This window comes from Octopus sinensis, linkage group LG24, assembly GCF_006345805.1.
Source record: "Octopus sinensis linkage group LG24, ASM634580v1, whole genome shotgun sequence".
Taxonomy (NCBI): domain Eukaryota; kingdom Metazoa; phylum Mollusca; class Cephalopoda; order Octopoda; family Octopodidae; genus Octopus; species Octopus sinensis.
The window spans coordinates 4,207,150-4,229,318 of record NC_043020.1 but is presented as its reverse complement, the minus strand read 5'-3'; the positions used below and the strand labels follow the sequence as shown (position 1 = coordinate 4,229,318).

The 22,169-nt window shown below is 39.7% G+C and overlaps 1 protein-coding gene across 1 annotated transcript in view; it reads right to left on the bottom strand.

Moving 5' to 3' along the window:
- Positions 1-13,734: 13,734 nt before the first annotated feature.
- Positions 13,735-22,169, bottom strand: part of LOC115223909 (DNA-directed RNA polymerases I, II, and III subunit RPABC1) — a 34,853-nt gene continuing 26,418 nt past the window's right edge. The window contains exon 8 of the mRNA XM_029794638.2: positions 13,735-14,029. Within this exon, the coding sequence (XP_029650498.1) occupies positions 13,964-14,029 (66 nt within the window). The 3' untranslated portion in view covers positions 13,735-13,963. The remainder of the gene's footprint in view (positions 14,030-22,169) is intronic.

Below are 22,169 nucleotides of genomic sequence, written 5' to 3'. Positions count from 1 at the left end.
ACGCACCAGGAATCGAACCAGGCAGATTTTGTTGAAAAGTAACAGTTACCCCTTCGTGCAAGTCTCTCCTCACTCAGATATTTATCCAAGGGTAACGCCATTGCTCTAAGGAGCAGATAACAGCTGGCACCCGTGATCTCGCATTGGTCGCAGAAGACTTTAGGAAAGTTTTAGAAGTTTCTAGAATCTCTTCCAATTAAACTAAATGTTCAGCTTTTGATTACCTTTCACCATTCTTTATGCAGTTAACTAAAACTGACTTTATTTGCAAATGTAATTAATTAATCAGTTTTATTTGGATGGCGCTTGACTCAATGGAATGGATTTAAAGAAGCTGAACATGTATATACCCCCCCTCTCTCTCGCTCTCTATTTCACTTCGTCTCCACTCTTTGCTTTCATTCTCCTCTCCTTTTTCCAACGTGTCTGCTCCTTCCTCCCTATTTCTTACTTCCTGTTATGTCATCTGAAGATGTCATCTGTTGTTGAAACACAGAGCACGCCTCCACTATTCAATTCCTTTAAAGATCGAACTTTTTATTTAAACAAATTTATCTCAGAGATGTTATTCTTTCTTTCGCCTTCATTCGTTTTCTTTTATTCCCCACCTCTCTCTCATTTTTTTTTGTGCTAATCCTTCTTTCTTCGTCTTTCTATTGTTATTCTTTCATGAATTTCCTTTTTTTTTATTTACTTTGTCTATCTTTTTTTATATTCCAACCTCTTCATCCATTATTTTCTTCTTCTTAGAACAGTGGGTTGACAAACTCATTTCAGGCATGGACAAAATACTTGGTGGTGTTTAATCCAATTCTTCACGCTCAGAGTTAAAATTCAGCCGAAGTCGTCTTTAACTTCCTTGCTCTTGGAATCGATAAAATAAAGAACCAGTCAAATACAAGGAACAACAGATTTGACTCTCCCTTCCTCTCAAGTTTCTCATTTTGGGCATCAAGAAGAAATTATTCTTCTTTCGTCTAATTTTCTTTCTTTCTTCCTTATCATAGCTCTGTTTTCCTTCTTTCTTTCTTCTTTATCATAGCTCTGTTTTCCTTCTCTCCAACCGACTTCTTTCTTTCATCTTTCATCTTCTACAGAAATGTTTTTAACAATATATTTCCTTCTTTTTAATTTCTTTTACGTTCATTATTTTTCCTTCTTAGAAGAAATATTTTTTCAATTACTTTCAAGTTTTCTCAGCTTTTATCATTCCTTGATTCTTTCATTTGAGTTTCTTCATTTTCCCCCAGTCACACCCTATATTTATTATTTCCTTCAATTTTTTTGAAATACCCCCCCCCATTCTCATTCCACTATTGCAATAGTTCTTTCTCATTCATTTACATTATTTCTTTCTCTTACTTCAATATTTCCTCACCGACCACCTTTTTAATAGGTTCTTTCATTCAACATTTTATTACTATCATGGTTTAAACCTTTCTTTGTCCTTTATTCTCCATCTTCCATTCACTCAAGTCCCTTTTTCTTAAAAAAAACAAAACAGCATACGACACTTGTGTTATCTTCTGCCATTTCATGTCACTCCATATTAACTTCGCGACAATCACAAAATCACTCAGCAAAAACGTCGTCGGATTAACGACGGTTTGACGTCAGATTAACGATGGTTTACTTTGTTGCTTTTCGAAACTAATTCTTTATTGCATGACTCTCTCTCCATCCCATTGCTTTCTGTTTTAATCTCTCTCTCGCTCTCATCCACTCTCTAACTCTATCTTCCCGTCTCCTGAACAATCTATCACTCATTTCCGGTCTCAGGCAACCCCCCCCAACTAGTTTCCTATGAAATTTCTTTCACACTTCCTTCATCTTCTACAAGAACTACTACTACTACTACTACTACTAATGTCCTTTTATACGTGATCGTGCAAAGCAGTTCTGCGAGTATTACGCCTTTAAAAGCGACGAGATGGTCACGGTTGCTCCATCAGTTGAATGAGGCAAAGTCAACAAAGAAAGCATCAGACCGCCATGTTTCTTCAATGTCCTCCACGATTGGTGAAGTTTACAGACAATAATTCCGTTTTCTGGTCGATGCCAATGTTTCTACCATGTCTGCTGAAGAAAAGGGTTCACGATTTACATTCCTTGACGCTTGTTGTGAAAACGACTGGTAGTTAGGGGGGAGAGAGAGAGAGAGAGAGAGAGAGAGAGAGAGAGAGAGAGAGAGAGAGAGAGAGAGAGAGAGAGAGACATACACACACATGTAGAAACGAGAGAGATCTATGTAGAACTGCTGCGACTGACAGAAATAAAACTATACCATGGATTACTGAGAAATACGGGGTTCGGGAATTCAAAAATGGTAGAAAGTCTACAACTGATGAAGTAAAATCGAGCTGCTCTCAAGATTTTCGCGAAACTCTCAAGAATTCTTCAGTAAAATCTGCAACAGAAAAGCGATAAATTGGTGTCACGTGACTTTTAAAATAACTTTCAATTATTGTTATAAACAGAGTGGAAAATTTCATGAAAGATGTTGGCCATTTTTACTGCCGAAATACTGGAACTGAACTGTTTGAACTGCCGTGATTGTGTTAAAGTACCCTGAAGTACTTTATCTCACCCACAGTGTAGGAATTTCAAATTTGACGCTATCATGAAACTACCTCCTTATCATCCAGCCTGTAAACATCGTCCGAAGAAAAGCCAAGATACAGAGAAGATCAATGAAGTTTTTCCTTTCTTTGGGGATGGTCAGTGTGTTTGTAATCTTGTTCGGGTTGCTGATTAAACCATCAGATTGAATGTAAACATCACTAAAGGTTTTAGGGGGGGGGACAGGAGAAAAAGACGAGATCGTAGAAACATGTTACTTTAATATCTTTCCCACCAGTTCCTTCATACACACAGCTCGTGTCTTTGTGTCTGTTACTGAAGCCACTGGCTTCGCTGTTCTCTTACAATCCGTCGTATAGCTTGCATCCGGCTTCAGGCAGCTTCGAGATGTTTCGTATTATTAAGCTACATTCAGTAGGATACCTTTTTGAGAACTAAAAATGTTTTTAAGCAAACAGTAGAACAGATCTTCGGCAACGGTCGATGAGATTTCTTTGAACGGACCCTGTGATGGAGAAGCGGAAATGTGCTGACTCGTTTGAATATCGTGAACAGAAATGAAAGCGCTACATGGAGTTCTTTGAGAATACAAATTTATTCATTCAGACATGGTATTCATTAAACCAACCGCCTGTATACCCTTTCACACACACACACCCATGCACATCTATTTTTTCATAACTAAAATGTCAGTTTTAATTTTACAACATTATTAATTCTTATGTTCCACTAATGTAGAACACACACACTCTCTCTCTCTCTCCCCTCCCCCGGTCTGTTCCTTTGACTACCTTTCTTCTATCTCACTTTCTTCCAGTCACTCTCACTCTCTGTGCCACCATTCCTCTTTCCCTTTCTTTTGCTGTTTCCTCTCACATTTCCTTTTCCCTTCTCTTCTAACCCATCTATCTATCTGTCTATCTTATATATACATATATATATATATAATATATATATATATATATATATATATATATATTTGTCTTGCTGTCTGGTTTTTGCGCACACGCACACACAATTACACCCTCCACACACGTGTGTGATGTATGTGTGATGCTTGTTTGGCTGGCAGTTTACATTGAGAGTACGACAGACAGACAGATAAATAGAACAATATACGGATATAAAGATAGCCTCGGGCCGACCAAAGCCTTCTGAGTGGATTTGGTAGACGGAAACTGAAAGAAGTCCGTCGTATATATACATATATATGTGTGCGTGTGTGTGTGTGTGTGTGTGGTTTTGTCCCCCCAACACCGCTTGACAACCGATGCTGGTGTGTTTACGTCTCCGTAACTTAGCGGTTAGGCAAAAGAGACCGATAGAATAAGTATTAGGCTTACAAAGAATAAAACATGGGGTCGATTTACTCGACTAAAGGCGGTGCTCCAGCATGGCCGCAATCAGATGACTGAAACAAATAAAAGAATACAAGAATATCTACATATCTATCTATATTATAATTAAGGGCCTCTAAAAGATACCACCATGCAGCAGCCAAAACTTGACTCTAAAACCACAGTGAAGTTTGGGCTGCTATGTCTAGCATGGTGGTATCTTTTAGATATCCTTCATTATAATTTTAATAATAATCATTACCCATGAGGTTTTTATTCCCATGCTAACCACTTGATATGATCAATATTTTAAATAACGATCTTATCCTTATATACATAAATTTCTCTCTCTCTATATATATATATATATATATATATATATATATATATATATATATATATATAGAGAGAGAGAGAGAGAGAGAGAGAGATAGAGAGAGAGAGGAGAGAGAGAGAGAGAGACAGACAGACAGACAGGTAGATAGACAGATAGATAGACAGATAGACAGACAGACAGACAAGTGGGCAGACAGACAGACAGACATAGATAGATAGATAGACAAAAACAAAGTAGAAAAAAAAAGATGAAAAAGATTTCTAAGGAAATATGTCTGAACGAAACTGTCAAACTGATTATATTAGCAGACGTCGAAATCATTTCACGAATTTTGGTCATTTTTATGGGAGTAATAATCGTAGTAGTAGTTGTTATCATTATCACTATTATTGATATGAGTATACCCAAACACACACACACAGAGGCAGTAATACACAAAGGGAAAGATGAAAGAATGATTTTCGTTAAATTTACACATGTTCGTTTGATAAAATGTCTGCTGCTTCTTTATAGTGTCGTCTGACAAATGACTAGCTAACTACTTCCGGTTAGATCATTTCATCAAATCGGTAAATGCTTCATTTCCTCTACACAGAGCTCAATGTCTCTTTGACTTCTTTCGCTCTCTCTCTCTCTCTCTCTCTCTCCATCTCTCTCCTGTTTACTTTTATGCCTATCTTCCCTCTATGTTTTTTCGTCTCTACTTCATGACTTCTCTTCTTTTCCTTCTTCTTCCTCTCATTTTTCTCCTTAGCTTACTATTTCTCATCTCTGCTTCAAGCTCAATATTTTCTCATTCTCTACTTTGTCTTCCTGTCCACTATTTTCTTTCAGTCTTCACCTTTGCCATCAACCCTCTTCATCCTCAACTTTCGAATATCTGATTCTCTCACAATTTCCATGTTTCACTCGTTATACTGCCCATCTTTAATCTCTCTCTCTTATCCAATATATATACATATTATACTTAACGAATAAATATATTGGCTGGAATATGTTGCAATGTTACATTTAACATTCGCACGTCTAATGTCATATATAAAATACGAATGAGTGTCGAAAAGTTCTTGACTTTAAGGGTGTCGCTCGCGAAAGGCCTGGTTGAAGGCCCAACAATCCGAATTCTTTTACAGAGCTTTAGAAAAACTGAAGAAAAAATAAGTGTGTGAACCTGAGAAGGGAATGTGTTGAATAAAATCATAATTGATTCACTTGTATTTTATTTTACCCCAAACCAGGAACTTTTCAGTACATTCTCTTATATGCAGAGAACGATTTATAATTCAGTTGTAAGGTTACGTAAGTCAAGAGCAGAGAACTTCGCGCATCACAAATGTCATGAACGAAACTTTCGGCCTTTAAATCACTTATTACAGCCGAACAAAGTGCATGTGCGCGGCGTGTGCCTTCTGTCTGTCTCTCAATTCCTTGTCTTCCTTCAGAGATTTTGTAACTTGTGACGTCATCTCAGCTGTGAATATTTGTGATGGTCGACTGATGTTTCTCTCATCGCCCCAAACTGTTTTGTTGCCAGAGTCAGATATTATCGCCCAGACACAGCACAATAACAGTGACCATATTGAACAGCAGCGATAGCGATGCGGTGCATTGTAGTGTGGTATATATATCTAAAGTATAGGTGTAGTGTAGTTTGTTTGGTAAGGACGTAGTGCAGAATAAGTGGTGTCAGATAAAAGGGATGTATCGTCTGAATAGACACGAAAGGCAGTTCCTTCGCAGACAGATGCCGTAAATGTTAACTATTACATCTACCAACTAAACGATTCCTAATTTATTACAAAATGTGCTAATTTAATGTCTAAAATACTATTAACAGTTCAGTAAATAGTTTAATGTTAGAGAAACACTATTTCTGCTGCGTTTCAACAATATCGAACACATACGATATGAAACATTGGGACATACCGGCAAATGCTTCTTACACCGTTTTGCATTAGTCACAGGAGTCGATTTAGCTTGCATCTGGCCTCGTTTAGGGTTTGCGGTATTGACGAGTCACAAACATGACGAAGCATTAATGCCTATCGCTCCTGTAGTAGGACCTGATGCAAGTTATATCATTCGTCTATGACTTGCAAGTGTTTTAATATCAGGCGGATTCATGAGACATATACTCTCTTACGCCTACAATTGAAGCCTGCCCACAAACAGACAAAACACATACTTTCTGTTCATTGTTTATATCCCCAGGACTGCTTCGCATTCATATTTGAATATTTCAGTCTTCATTCCTTTCTCTTATCAGATATAGCACCCATCATTTTATTTTGACAAATATTTTTATTTTCATTCGCACAAACGTTTTTTTTTATTTCACAAAGCTTTTTTCTATATCCTTGCGAACTTTTTTTTTTTTTAAAAAAAAGACTATAACATTATTCGATGATTTCAAGTTATGTGAGTAGGAGATATTTTAAACTTTCTCAAATTTTAAGACTATTTTAATCGATTTTCAGTACCTCTGATGTGGGAAATGCGACTATTTGTATTGGCTGGAAAATTCGCTCAATACAAACGCATTCTCCGAAACAATCATAAAATTTTGTAAAAACTGCTTTTGTTTGGATTGTAATATTGGAGCGCTTGAAACCAAATATTTCGATGAATTTTTTAATGTATTTTGTATTCCCACGATAAAGGAATCTGACCTACACTTTGATTTATGTTATATCTCGCTCATTTAGAGCACCAATTAGATACGCTGCAGCAAAGGTTTTCTTTTTGTTATCTGTGTGTGTGTGTGTGTGTGTGCATGTGTGTGTGTGTACGACGACGAGTGTCTCAGCTGATGCGATCAACGGAACAGCTTGTTCGTGAACTTAACGTGCAAGTGGCTGAACAATCCACAGACACGTGAACCCCTAACGTAATTCTCAGGGAGGCTCAGCGTGACAAGGCCGACCCTTTGAAATACAGGTACAACTCATTTTTGCCAGCTGAGTAGACTGGAGCAATGTGAAATAAAGTGTCTTGCTCAAGGACACAACGCATCGCCGGGAATCGAACTCATGACCTTGCGATCGTGAGCCGATTGCCCTAACCACTAAGCCATATGTGTGTGTGTGGGGGGGTGGGTGGAACCCGTTGGATCTCTTTGAGTCGTTCCATGGTTGACTCAACGGAATATCCAGGAAAGACTCAGGGTTGCACCAGCGCTTGGCTGCGAAGAATGAAGCAACACGAAATGATAGGCCCTGTTAAAGCTTAATGTGACACCCATTACAGGAATCGAACTCACATTTCATAATCAGAATCTGAGCGTCAAAGGATTCTCCTCAGTCACTCGAACATGTCCTTGAACAGAAAGAAGCACAGCGTTGTCATGGGGTGTGATGGGTGTTCTGAGCCAACTTAACCACTGGGCTCTCACCCGTGTGGGGGCAGGGGAAGTGACCCCCAAATGTTTTTCTTGTACATCACAATATTAAAGGTTGTTTTAATTATTGGGTGTTAATATTTTTATCTTTACATTGTATTTCATTAATTTTCTTTAGTCTGTTTTATTTAATATCATTTTTACCGTTTCTCCATTTTTATAGAATTCAGTTTGTCCACCTCCAAATGTATTGAAATCGCTAAGTTTTAATGTTCAGCGCATTGTCCGTGCGAGTTCTTTGTCGCTAATAAAGAAATCGTCGTCGTCGTCCTATTTTACGGTGTCAACATTGCTTTACAAGTTTCAATTCCGGATTATTATTATGTTTTTTTTTTGTGAACCTCTCCCTCCCTCAAATCGACTTTTTTCCTGTCAATTCACCTGACTTGTTTCACAGGTGACCAGTTTTGTTATTAATATTTTTCCACTTAAGTTTGAAAGGGAGAAGAAGGGACCTATTTATTCAATGTAAGTTGACCGTCCATACGATATGTTCCTGAGAAATAACCCCCGCTCTTCGAAAAGTTTTTACTGATGCACAAAACACACAAAAAAGAAAACGAAGAAAAAAATACTGCAAAATAAAGCACAAAACATTTTAAAAGATCTCTTATGATATTTCTAGTTTTTGATGCAAATAAGAGCGATTTTGACGACTCAACAACAACGGAAATAGCAACAAGGACTCAATAACAACTTTACAAATACTAAATACAAGGAGGGAAATGTGGATAAGGTCTAGTCAGGGAAGCAAGTTTGGTTATGGGAAGTCTGTGTTGGAAAAATTTGTCCAAGAATGGACAGGGAGAAAGTCAAACCATAATTCTGCCTCGAGTAGAGATAGGGATGCATTTTGCCACCAAAGGATGACATGAAGGAGGACCCGGCAGGTGTATGGAGTAATCTGCTGGTCATTGGGTGCTGAAGGATTTTCGGTAGAGTATGCTTGCTTTTCAGCACCGAACTCAAGGAGAATGGCAAGGAGAAATAGTGAAGTTAATACGCAGACATAGGCTTGTACTGCAGGCGACGGGTCAATACAAGCGTGACAGGCAGGGTTGATGGGAGTGATACTGACTGCCTTATGCGCCGTCCCTTTTGTAATGCAACATGGGTGGAGGGGAGTAACAGGGAACGATAAGTGGGGCCAGCATTCTTATGATCCCTTGAGATAGACGGATCATTCCGGAGCTTTATTCCATCGTAGGGGCAGAAACACCAAAATGCTCATTGTACAACGACCTAGCCCTGTCCCACTTCTTTCTTGTACGTCAACCTTCCTTCTTTGTTTGTTCTTTCTTGAGCCATGTCTGGCCCATAAGGGCCGGTTTCCCGGTTTCCTTGGCGTATAGGCTCCCCACCTAGACGGGACGCCGGTCCCTCGCAGATGAGCTGCAAGATGCAGGAGGAAAGAGTGAGAGAAAGTTGTGGCGAAAGAGTCAGCAGAAGTTCGCCATTACCTTCTGCCGGAGCCGCGTGGAGCTTAGGTGTTTCGCTCATAAACACACACACATCGCCCGGTCTTAGATTCGAACCCGCGATCCCTCGACCGCGAGTTCGCTGCTCTAACCACTAGGCCATGTGCCTCCACTTGTACGACAACCGCCCCCTTTTAACGTAATATATAAATTCTAAACCTTTGTGATTGGACAAAACACCTTGCGGTATTTCCTCTCTCTCTCTCTCTTTCTTTAGATTCTGAGAAGAACTCCCGCCGAAGTCGACTTAGCCTTTCATCTTCCCGGAGTCATTGAAATACCAATTATGCACCGAGGTTGACTTTAATTGACAAGTCCGTCGCCCTCTTCTCAGATATCTGACTTTAGACTCAAGTTAGAGACGATTAAAATGAATCTCCCCCCCCCCCATTCAAAGGCAATGGAGCATCAATGGGAGTGGAGAAACACTGAACAAAACAATACTTTGCAGTAGTTTCGTCACCGTTCTGAGTTCAAATCTCGTCATCGATCCATGGGTAGGTGGGTGGAGCTCAGTCTAAGCTACTGTACTCTGCACCCTAAATCTGTGTAAAATTAGTATTTGGTTTCGCCTTTCTACACTTCAAAGTTTAGATCACACCAGAAACGAATTTGCATTTTTCTTTTCGGATCGGTACAATAAAGAACCAGCCAAGAACTGACGATGGAGGAGAGGTGACATAATCATAATTAAAGGCATTGTCCAAGAAAACGGTTTTAGAACCGTTATCGTTATTTTTACTGTTGTTTTACAATCACTTAACGAAATGAAGTATTACAAAAAAAACGAATACACGCAGGAGAGTGATAGTGGGAGGGGAGAGAGAGATGAATAAGAAGGGGTAAGCGTGGCTGATAGAGAGAGAGAGGGAAAGTGTGTGTGTGTGTGAGAGAGAGAGAGAGAGAGCTTGTCCAGCGTGAAGCAGTGATGATAAAAAGATGAAAGAGATGCTAGAAGCTTTCCACTTGAAATTTACTCCAACAAATGTCTCCAACCAAGAACAAAGAAGTGACACATCGTAAACGTCACATTTGTCAAAAGTCATTATGTTAGAGACGAGATTAACAAGAGGTGGGAGGCGGTGGCGACGACGGTTGCGAGACTGGCTTGGCGCATGCGCATTAACATTCCTGATGAATGCTGCAATGGATGCAGCTTCTTTTTCTATTTTACGTACTTCCAGTTTGAGAATGTCTCTCGTTTCTAGTTTTGATTTCAGTTATTTCTTGAGAGAACGAGAGGGTGTGTGTGTGTATATATATATATATATATATATATTATATATATATATATAGAGAGAGAGAGAGAGAGAGAGAGACAGAAAGAAAGAGAGAGAGAGAGGCGTAGCTGTGTGGTAAGCACCATGTTTCCCACCCACATGGTTCCGGGTTCAGTCCCACTGCATGGCACCTTGGGCAAGTGTCTTCCATTATAGCCTCAGGCCGAATATAGCCTTGAGTGGATTTGGTAGACGGAAACTGAAAGCTCGGTATAACAATGAAAGCTGGCAGATAAACAGAAGGAGCGCTTCTTTGAGGCCCTCCTGCAGACGACCTCGTTAACAAAGAATGGGATATCATAACCACAGCGGGTAATTTTAATGGACATATTTCTTTATTGCCCACAGGGGGCTAAACATAGAAGGGACAAACAAGGACAAAGGGATTAAGTCGATAACATCGGCCCCAGTGCGTAATTGGTACTTATTTAATCGACCCCGAAAGGATGAAAGGCAAAGTCGACCTCGGCGGAATTTGAACTCAGAACGTAACGGCAGACGAAATACCGCTAAGCATTTCACCCGGCGTGCTAACGATTCTGCCAGCTTGCCGCCCTATTTTAGAGGACATAATGAATCCATAATATCCCGATGACTCTACGGTGAGGTCGTGGCTGGTGGGCTTCGGTGATGGAAAAAGACCAAGTAATTTTCAATCGTAACTTCGGGAAGTCTGCTCGCCACTTTATGATCTACCAAACAGGTGAACAAACAAGCCATAAGACTCAATTTTCAATAGACAACGGGGCGGAAGGTCGAGGTAGCGGCTAAGTAGTTTCCTTTTGAAGACTGGGTTATTAAATATAGACAAATAATTAACGACTTGAGAATAAGAGCTGGACAGACACAAAGACGAGAGACAATCTGAAGTAGGAAGATAAGGAAACTGAAAGAGGCTTCGACTAGTCATAGGTTCAAAGAAGAATGAGTTGACGGGATGTACGGCTCGTGCGTGTTACTTGTAATCAGGGAGGGCAGGAATGTGTCACAGCTAATGTCTGATGTACAAGTATCATCGTGAAGTGCTACAAGAACAAAGGAAATGCATTCAACAGACAACAGACACATCATTATTGATGAGCAAATACTAATTTGGAAGAGAATTAACCAAGATGATACAGAGTGGCTTTGTAGCAGAAAGGTCTGCTAATGCCATCTTCCCAGTGAGACGACTTCAAGAGAAATACTATGAGTAAGCCCCTGTATCTAGCAGTCATCGACCGAGAGTAGGTCATCGACCTTCTGCCATTTGGTGGTTGATAATGGACCCGATGAAAACGAATAACTTGTGAGAGCCGTAAATGTACGGAGAATAACGAATCTAACTTGCATATAGAAGGCCCAGTTCTCACCCCCCACCCCGCTCTATTTAGTCCTTCAGGCTATAACAGAAGAGTTAAGATCGTCCGTAAGTTAATGACATGCTTCTGTAGAAGATTTAACGAATACAATTTCAGATTTCGAAGAACAATCTAGAATTCAGAGGCTTCAAGATAAAATGAGAAGGGACAAAATTTTTAGTAAAGAGGTAAAAAGACAGGTCCTTACCACTGTCAAGAAAAGGGCCATGGTGGGATGGTGTCTAGTGCCGTCTACATCTTTCACAAAAGTTTCTACAGTTTGCAGAGTAGCATTAGGCATATTTTGTACGATTCGCAAGGTGTCGCACGTGGTCCTGGGGCAGATGCTGATGAAGCTTTCTATACGTCTTGCTGATTCCTTAATATCTCTGCTAACCTCCGAATGTGCACTTAAAATCTGCTCCCTAAGAGTCTCAGTTCAAATCACTTTGAGGGACTCTTCCATAACGTCCCTTGGCGCTGGTCAAACTATCAGCAGCATTTTTGTAAATTTCTGTAGGTCCATTTCTTAACCGAGTTCGCTTAGTCTTCTAATTCCTTCAATCTGACAACCTCTATGCCCTTCTTAGCAGCTACAGTTACCGAAGTTTTCAGTCAAATCTTTTATGTTTTTCCTTCAACAAATTTCTTTTAAATTGCTTATTGAGTCTTAATTTCTCTTCTACTGGATTAATTTCCTGGTGGTCCTATTCAGTCCTTCATCTCTTCAAAGCCAAAGTGTTCCAACATTTGATTGTCTTTTCGATTGGTCCAGCTAATATAGCTGCGAGAACCCTGTCAAGATCTTGCTCCAATTTATTCCATGGTGTGTTGTCAATTACAGGTTGGGTGTCAGGGCTAGCATTAAAACATTCTCTTTTATGACTTTCGGGTAGAATATTTATTCCTGAAAACTCTACTCTGCAACAATGGCGAGGGTGATGGTGAAGGCTTTTTGATATGCCCTCTCTCCATCATGATTTGCTCAGAACTGTTGGATCTTAAATCCGATTACGTTTTTGTAAGCCTTTCTGCAATTTTCCACTTCCTACTTGGTGTAAGAGATAGGGCACGGGGGAGAATCGACCTCAGCAATTCCCCAACCCCGATAGGATAAAAGGCTAAGATGATCTTGGCAGGAATTGAACTTATAATGCAGAGTCAAAATGAATACTTTAAAACATTCTATCACAACTTGCCATTTTATAATGTATGTTGGTGTCTATATTTATACACACTGTTGATGAATACATGTATACAAATTACTTCAGCCATTACAGTTAAGATCTGGTTTGTGACTGACTTAAATAGCGATTGTATCGGTAGTAGAGAGAAGGGGACACACTCATCATCTAAAAAGTGATCGACAAATCATGAAATGTTGGTATAATTTCCATCTATTAGTGTGAGAAGAGTATAACAAAATATGCTTAGATCTGTTTAATTTTGATAGTAGAGGGTTCAAAAACCATAGTTCAACTACATTAAATTTATCTGGCCAATGCATTGTGAGGGGAATTAGGAGAAATTGCATGGAAGCGTGTGTGTACGAGAAAGTGGTCTCTTCTTGGATGAGAGTATTTGGACAAAAGCTGGTGTTGTCATATTTACATTCCCTGTGAACATTATATCACATAACTCAGCACTTGAAATGGTGGAATGAAAAAGAAATTTCTTATTTGTAAAAGAGGTAATGGTTGGTAAGAGGAAGAGCATCCAGCTAACTTGTTAGCAGAAAGAAACAAACACATGCATACACACAGAGTATAAGATTTAGAGAGACAACATGCAAGGTTTACATGATACACACACACATACAAGGTTATATATTTCAAGAGACCAATAATATACACAATGAATGTTAATTGTTCTCACTTGTCAGGCTGAATGAGAGACATTAGCTGAAGAATTACAAAGGTTGTTGCCTTGGGTCTGAAACAGTGAAAAAAAAAATAACAGAAAAAGAAAAAAAAAGAACAACTAAGAAAATTTTTTAAAGAAAATTTATTGCCTAACATTGATGATGATGATGATGATGATGTGAGTGAAAGAAGACTGAAGTAGAGACCAAGGCCAATGTCCCTCTGCCGGTCACAATACAATATTGTTGAAAGCAGTGAAGAGGAGAGAAGCCATTTCCCTTTCCACTGGGTTGGTCAGTTGGCGTTGATAGAGATGAGTGATGGTGAATAAAGTGCCTCTCCCCTCTCTTCATCAGACCACAAGGCGATAGCTTACATATCGGCCAGCTGTTTCACTGGGCCGGACTATCTTCACAACCTGTAGAAAGAAACAACAGCAGAGGATAGCGATTTGCCAGTCAAGGATTAACACTGCACCCTTACACAATCTTTCTTTCTTTCTCTAATACAGCCCCCGCCCCCAACACTGTCATACATGTATATATTAATACACACACACACACACACACACAACCAAACACCTGAGACCATTTACACCTGTCCACCACCCACATTCACCCCCTAAACAATCATGCCAACCCCCACACCCACTCTGAACCACCAAGGGATGTTCCCCACTCCCTCCTCCTCCATAGTTTTTCGACCTGCTAGAAATAGCAACTAACCTACTGTGATGAATAATTGAAGTTTGATATTAGGTAACATAGCTCTGCCATTGAAAACACACAGGATGGTCATGCCTGGAATATCTCACTGAAATGACTTCACTCACCACCCCCAACTCTTCCTTGGATATTAACTTGGGGGTGTTGGGGAGCAGTTATGACCAACACCCATGAAAGTTAACACTGCAACAGCAACCAGCTACACACACACACAAATATACAACAGCACACCACTGCAACACTGCATGCACACACACACACACAAATATACAACAGCACACCACTGCAACACTGCATGCACACACACACACACACAAGCTGCAGAAGGGGAGGAGGGAGTGGTGTAAAAATATTTTATGATTTGTCCAATAAAATGGTGTTAAGAGGTGGGGAGAGAAGAGAGAAGACAACATGAGAGAGTGAGAGAGAGAGAGAGAAAAAGAGAGGGAGAGAGGGATGGAGGTTAGGCCAAGACTTTACAAAGAATTCAGAACATTCCAGGCTAAAATTGGGCACCAAAGTGATGCAGCAGACCTGGTGAAGAAATCTGAAGTGTGTGTATGGAGGCATGTGTGTGTGTGTGTACATTTATACACACACACGCACACACACATATATATATATATATATATTCTAGTCAATATTATATTAGTGGAGTATGTGAATGTCTACAGCTTAGATTAAGCATGTTTATGTCTGTTTGGAAGCAGATCTAAGCTGAAAACACTAAAATCTATAAATAGATCAATGTGTGTGTGTGTGTGTGTGTGTGTGTGTGTGTAGATATATTTATTTATTACACATCCACACACTAAACAATGTGTTTTGGTATGTGTGTGTGTGTGTTGCATTATAACCACAGGGTCTCAGTTCCCAGGCTGATGTGTTCTTGAGCAAAACCCTTCATTTCCTATTTGCTCCGACTGACTCATCCATAAACGTGTCGCCCTATGAGGGACTGATTTTCTGTTCAGCAGGAATGTTGGCCTGCCTCTCCTGGTCTAATAACAGCATCTGATAGTCTGGTGGGTACAGTCATAAATACAAACACACACACACCTCAAGACCAATTAGCCGAGGGGTTAGTGTATTGGACAGATTACTTAGCAGTAAATGATTCCATCTCTGAGTGTTGTGAGTTCAAATCCTACTGAAGTCGGTTATACCTCCAAAGTTGGGTGGTGCAACTGTGAGAATACCAGGCAAGATGTCATGGGATATCTGATGTGGGTCATTGCAATCTCAGTTCAAATACGGCAATATCCTAGCAAAGTGGTGGAGTTAATTCATTGCCATTGCAGTCCCTACCTCAGATCGCTTACAAGTGAACAGCAGCAGGAGGAGTTCCAGAGGGGTGATATTGTGGGGAGGAAAGATTGGTGATATTGTGGGGAGGAAGAGTGGTTAATAGAGGCCCTGGATTAATGGACACAATGTGGAAAGGGAGTGGAGGAATAAAGCAGGGGTTACAGTAGTAGTAGTGGTAAAAACAGCAGAGGGAGGAGACAGAGTGTTGGTGAAAAGACTTCAAATCAATCAAGTGCCTCTTCTTTGGATGTGAAATAAAAATGTTCCTGGCAAGGAAAGACACCAGACTAAGTTTATTCCCCAGTGCTTAATTTCACTTCACTGCAACCCTACTCATACTGATGTCTGAAGACTGACTCCAGAATAGATCAAGGTTCTCAGAAGGGAGAAAAACTGGAACAAAATCTCATTTGACAGTTAAATAATCCTGCTAATTGCAGCTCCCTAATAAGTGCTTCATTAACCCTGAAAAGATGAAAGGCAGAGCCAACTTCAGCAGGTTTTAAGACACATTAATACAAGCTGGTATCTATAACAGCTGACTGAGGTACACGTAAGAGCAAGGTACCTATAACAGCTAACTGAGGTACAAGTGAAATTACGTTTACATCACAAAACATTTCCAGTACATTTGACTTTGCAACCAAAATGAGTTGAAAGAGAAAATTCATTTTATATTAAAGCTGGAATGAGACAAGATGGAGTCAATGTGAAAATCTCTTGACTGGACACATTTAGTTATCTTTTCTAAATATGAAGTAGAACTTGCTACCAAAACACAAACACATCACATTGCTACAAGGACCTTCATCCAAATCACATCTGAAGCAGGCTCTTATCATCATCATAGTTGTTTAACATCTGTTTTCCACACTGGCATGGGGTGGATGGTTTGAAAGAAGCTGGCCAGCAGGACAGATGTCCAGACGCCAAATTGTCTGTTGTGGCATGTTTTCTAAGGCTGGATGCCCTTCCTAACATGCCAACCACTTTACAGAGTGTGCTGGGTGCATTTACACAGCACTGGCATCTGTAAAGGACAAGCTTGTCTCTATGGACGACAGCAATCTTACTTGGTTTGATGTGTCAGCTCAACTACAGCAAATCACCACAACCTCAGGTCCCTCTTCTGGAAAAGTAATAACAGTCCTTGTATTTTAACAACTACTTTTCCAGGTTTAAGGCAGCTTTTCCATGTTCTTCTCTCAGCCACTTTATATGGTGTGTTGGCATTGGTCAAGTTTCAAATCGTTATTCCCATTGCCAACCTTCATCTGCTTCCAAAATGTTTTCGCACAAGATTGGAAACGGACAACACTACAAATACAAGATGGTCCTGCTTGGTTTTACTAGAATCACACAATGTTAAGTTTGCTTCCCAACCACATGGTTCCGGGTTCAGTCTCACTGCATAGCACCTTGGGCAAATGTCTTCTACTATATCGTAGGGCTGACCAAAGCCTTGTGAATGGATTTGGTCAGCACGGAAACTGAAAGAGGTTTGTCATGTGTGTATGCATGTTTTCCCCACTGTCTCCATGACTTAGCAGTTTGGCAAAAGAGATTGCTAGAATAAGTACCAAGATTAAAAAATAGAAATAAGTACGGGGATTAATTTGTTTGATTAAAATTCTTCAAGGTGGTGCCCCAGCATGGCCACAGTCTAATCACTGAAACAAGTGAAAGGGAAACTTCTGTCTAAATCTAGGCCCCAGGGAGCTGTCCAGTGGGACTCAACATAAAAACACACCTAGATCTACATACCTTTGTTGTTCAGGTGCAAACCACTGACCGCTCTCAGCTATGTCTCTTAGTTCACACACACGCACGCAGGCAGCTTAGCCATTCCTCACAGGTGAACATAACTTGATAGTTTGTGCAACACTTTTATTGTTTCAGGTGTCTATGTTCATCATGAGCAGATGTAGACACCCTTCAACTAAGAGGACATCAAGGACATGATATCTTTTGCATAAATTTATAAAGTTTGTCGATTTTAATAAAATAGTATTTTACTTTACCTTTAATATTCAAGTACTACTTTTTCCATCTTGTTTTGCACCTAGGTGCCTATTTTGTGTGCGTGTATATATATATATATATATATATATATATATATATACGCAAACACGCACACAAAATATTCCTGAGCGTTATACTAATTACATCTGTTTGTTTTGTACACCCCCTGTCTTCGTCTTTTGTTTTTTTCGTAAACTCTCCCTATATATACACACACACACTATATATATATATATATTATATATATATATATATATATACATATTTATATACATATATATATACATATATATATATACACTAGTATTAAAACCCGATTTCATTCGGGTCTACTCGGGCCACATTTTAAAGATGAGGAATTTTGCCCTAGAGGGAACGCCTTTCAATTGAGCAAGCTCAAAGTTGCCATGCAAACTCCCCACCATTTTTAACAGAGGTGTGCAAATTTTCAGGTCAATCCGACCACATTTATTAACACTTTTGCCTTTTTCACAAATATAGTGTATATATATATATATATATATATATATATATATATATATATATATATATATATATATATGTAGGTAGGTACCATAAATATACACCCTGTATTGATTACTCTTGCTGTTGTTGTTACTAATTACTAAATACAGGGTCATCCGTATAAGGTCTTCTTCCCCAGTCAAACTAATTAATTTGCCATAATCTATAAGCTTCTATTTAATCATCGTTAATCAAATATTTATTACAATTGTTAATTTCTGAAAAGTTTTAGAGTTACGTTAATTGATGGGAGGAGGGGTGGGCATGCAAAGACTCTTGTTTTTTTTTTTTATCCCTTTCAATTGAAAACTTGTGGCAAATAATTTAAATTAGAACAAGCAGCAAAACTTATCTGCAGATGTTTGCAATCAACACCCGATTTGTATACGAAGCGACAATTATAGGGATGAAAACAAACCAACATCAGTTGCTGAGCAGCGACTGACACAAATAGACACGACGGGCTTCCGTACAGTTTTCATCTACCAAAACCAACCACAGGGCGGCACTTGCCCGAAGGTGCCCCTTGCTGGGACTGAACTTGAAACCAGGTGATTGCAAGGCGAACTCTTTTCGCTGCACAGCCCTGCCTGCCTGTCCCCCCCCCCAGCCCGAGGTTCTCACCATTCTGCCGCATCTCATTCATACATCCTCTCCCTCTCTCTCTCTCGTCTCCAGAATAAACAGTTGACAAGAGGTGTGTACAGAGAAAGCCAGTGAGAAACAGCTTCACACACGCACAGCTGACATCAAATCTCTCTCCCCCTCTCCCTCTCTCTCTCTCACTCGCTGACACACAGACGGAAGTACAGCAACTGATTTACAAATCTAAAAACAAATTTAATACAAAAAAACTTTCACTCCAGACCGTTTCCTACGTTTCAATTTATTCACCAGAATCGGTGTGACATATTGACCTATATATATATACATACATACATACATACATACGTACGTACATATATATATACACACACTCACACGCGACCTCCTGACCCATATATTGACCCAGTCAGTCTGCTTACACATCGCACTTACTACAGACACCACCACCACCACCACCAGCACAAAACACGCTGAAGCGATGTCTCTGCTCTCGTTCTCAGCATTTAGACTCACGCAGAACATAAACACGAATATCTCTAACGATAATGTTTCTACTTACATCACACACAGACACGTTAATTACACACGGAGTGACGAAAGGACTACACACACACACACACACAAAATGTACATGGTTGTGTGTGTGTGTGTGAGAGAGACATGTATGTCTATAAATCTAAACAGAGACGGGCACGCACAAATATACGTGTGATTTATAAATATGTGCGTGTGTGTCTGTGTGTCGGTGCTTGCTCGTGGGTGTGTGTGTATACACACACACACACACACACACAGACACGAGCAAGCACCGACACACACATACAAAGCAGATAGAGAGGGAGATGGACAAAGTGAAAGAGATCAATTACGAAAAGGGAGGGGGGCGGCAGGAATTCATGAAATAAAAGGGGAGGAGGGGTTTACAATTAAGAGAGAAGGAAGAGTTACAATAGAGAGGGAGGGGCGGGTCTCACAGAGCACGTGGCTGCTGTTGTTGTCACCACTACCACCATTTCCTCCTCCTCCTCTCAACACCACCGCCACCATCATCTCACTCATTATCCTGTTACCTCCGCCGCCGCCATGAGCGAAAATGAGAAACTCCACGTGGTAATTTCATCTTCTAGAAATAGCAACCAAATCCCCCTTTACTCGCAATTCGTCTTCTTGAAAAAAGGGGCCACATTGGGAAAATGTAATCCTTGATAGACAATACTCGTACCATTCACATCAATAAGGTTGGGGTGACGATATTGTGTGGTAGGAATGATGGTGTTTGGGTGGGTGATACCACACTCACCACCCGCCACACCTACTTCCCAACCTAGCAATTACTGCAACTGCAATAATTACAATCCAAGAATTTTAATTAAGAATATTATTTCAACTCTTGTGCGCGAGTGCGTGTGTGTATAGGAAGCCACATTCTGGATGCAACATAACTGAACAGATACGAAATCTCAATTTGTGGTAACTGGAAACGTCGAATGGAAAGAGTTTTATTTGTTAAAACACATCCTACATCTTCGGTATATTCAACCACTTACACGATGAGTCTAGAAGTTCAGTTGATCAAACACCTGACTAGCCATCACTGCACGAGGTGGAGGATCGATTTACCTTTCTATGCATACCTGCACTCACAGGGCTTTGGCTGGCCTGGGGCTGTAGCAGAAAACACTTGCTCAAGGTGCTATGCAGTGGGACCAAACCCGAAACCATGTGGTTGGACGGTGAGCTTCTGAACCCCCACACCCAGGACTGTCTGTAGGAATGTGCACATGTAGAGCGCATGTTTATGTACTAGCAGAATTAGTAAATCTTTTTGAAAAAAGAAAAAAAACTCAATGAAATTTCGGGCTAAGGACACTGCTTTGTAGACCTTTTTATTTTTCTTCTTTTAAGAATATATTTTTGTTTGATATCCAAATTCCAAACATGGAAATTTAATTCTGTAAAAATTTGTACACAAATTCAAATCTTTTTGAATCCCTTTTCAATTTCTGCTTAAACTAATCCTTACCCTAACCCAAAATTGCAATCCTAAGCGCTAACACGAAACATTAAATGCAAACCCTCAGAACAAGATTCTAATCCTTATTTTATCTCTAAAATCTAGGCCACAATATTAATCCTAATATTAAACCCCCAACGCTAACCCTAATTTTTGTGTGGAATCAAAATCTCCTGTGTTTTGAAGTAAATACTTCAAGGAAAAGAAATCAGGAAGATTTAGTTACTGTACATAACTTTAAAATTAAGCAGGACGGAAAAGTGATAAGCAATTACAATTTCTAAAAACAGAATCAGAATGTCTGGTTACAGCACCAAAAGAGATAGGATACCAAGTGATAGCAATTTTCCCTTTAAAAATCTGTCTTTCTAACTGCGATAGATGAATGAGTGATTATAATTTTGGAAATAATAAAAAAGACAACTGATAAGGTGGTACTCCACTCCAATGTTGAATTGAAACGTCTTTGTGAAAAGAAAAGTGATCCAAGTATTTAGCAGGTGATAATTTCTTTATCACCTGCTCATAAATGGGAAAATAGAATACTTTGGTTATTTCTGGATAATTTTGGTTTAAACGTCAAATACCTTTCTATAGATTTGTGAGTGTGTGTAAGAGAGAAAGAGAGGGGACAAGAGAGAGAGAGAGAAAGAGAGGGGGCAAGAGAGAAAGAAAGATTGAAAGCATGCATGGTTGTATCCATAAACGACTGCTATATTAACGTTACCATTTCACTGCCACTCCATATTTGTCGCTTACAAAACTGCTGTCCCCTTCCCTGATATCAGCCACACTCATTTTATCATATAGTACCCCCACCAGCCACCACCACTAGGAGGCCCATTATATATTTTTATTCGAATCAAATTAGCCTATAACTGAACTTGATGTTAGTTTAACATGTATGCAATGTTTCGTCAAGATTGGTTCATTGGTCGAGGCAGCAAGATGGTGACAGACAGAAATTGCCATTTATGTATGTGTGTGTGTGTGTGTGTGTGTGTGTGAAAATAAAGATTGGGTTATGTTCAATTCTATGTTACACTTGTCTCATTACAGTCTAAATTACAAGGGACAGACATGCAGAAAACGTTCAGGACCTCCATGTTGTAATTCAGGCCAAGATTCAAAAAGTATTAGGTTTGAAAATTTGCATCCATGTATGTATGTATGTGTGTGTGTGTGTATGCATGTGTTTGAGTTCGGGCATAGCCTTGCCTTGACAGCAAATGATAGTTGTGAGAGAGTGCCATTGTTATACATGTGGTGGCCTTCATTTCCAATCTTGCATGAGAAACATGTCTGGCCATGGAGGAATATGACCTTTTTTGGAAAGAGGTGAAGGTTGGTGACAGGAG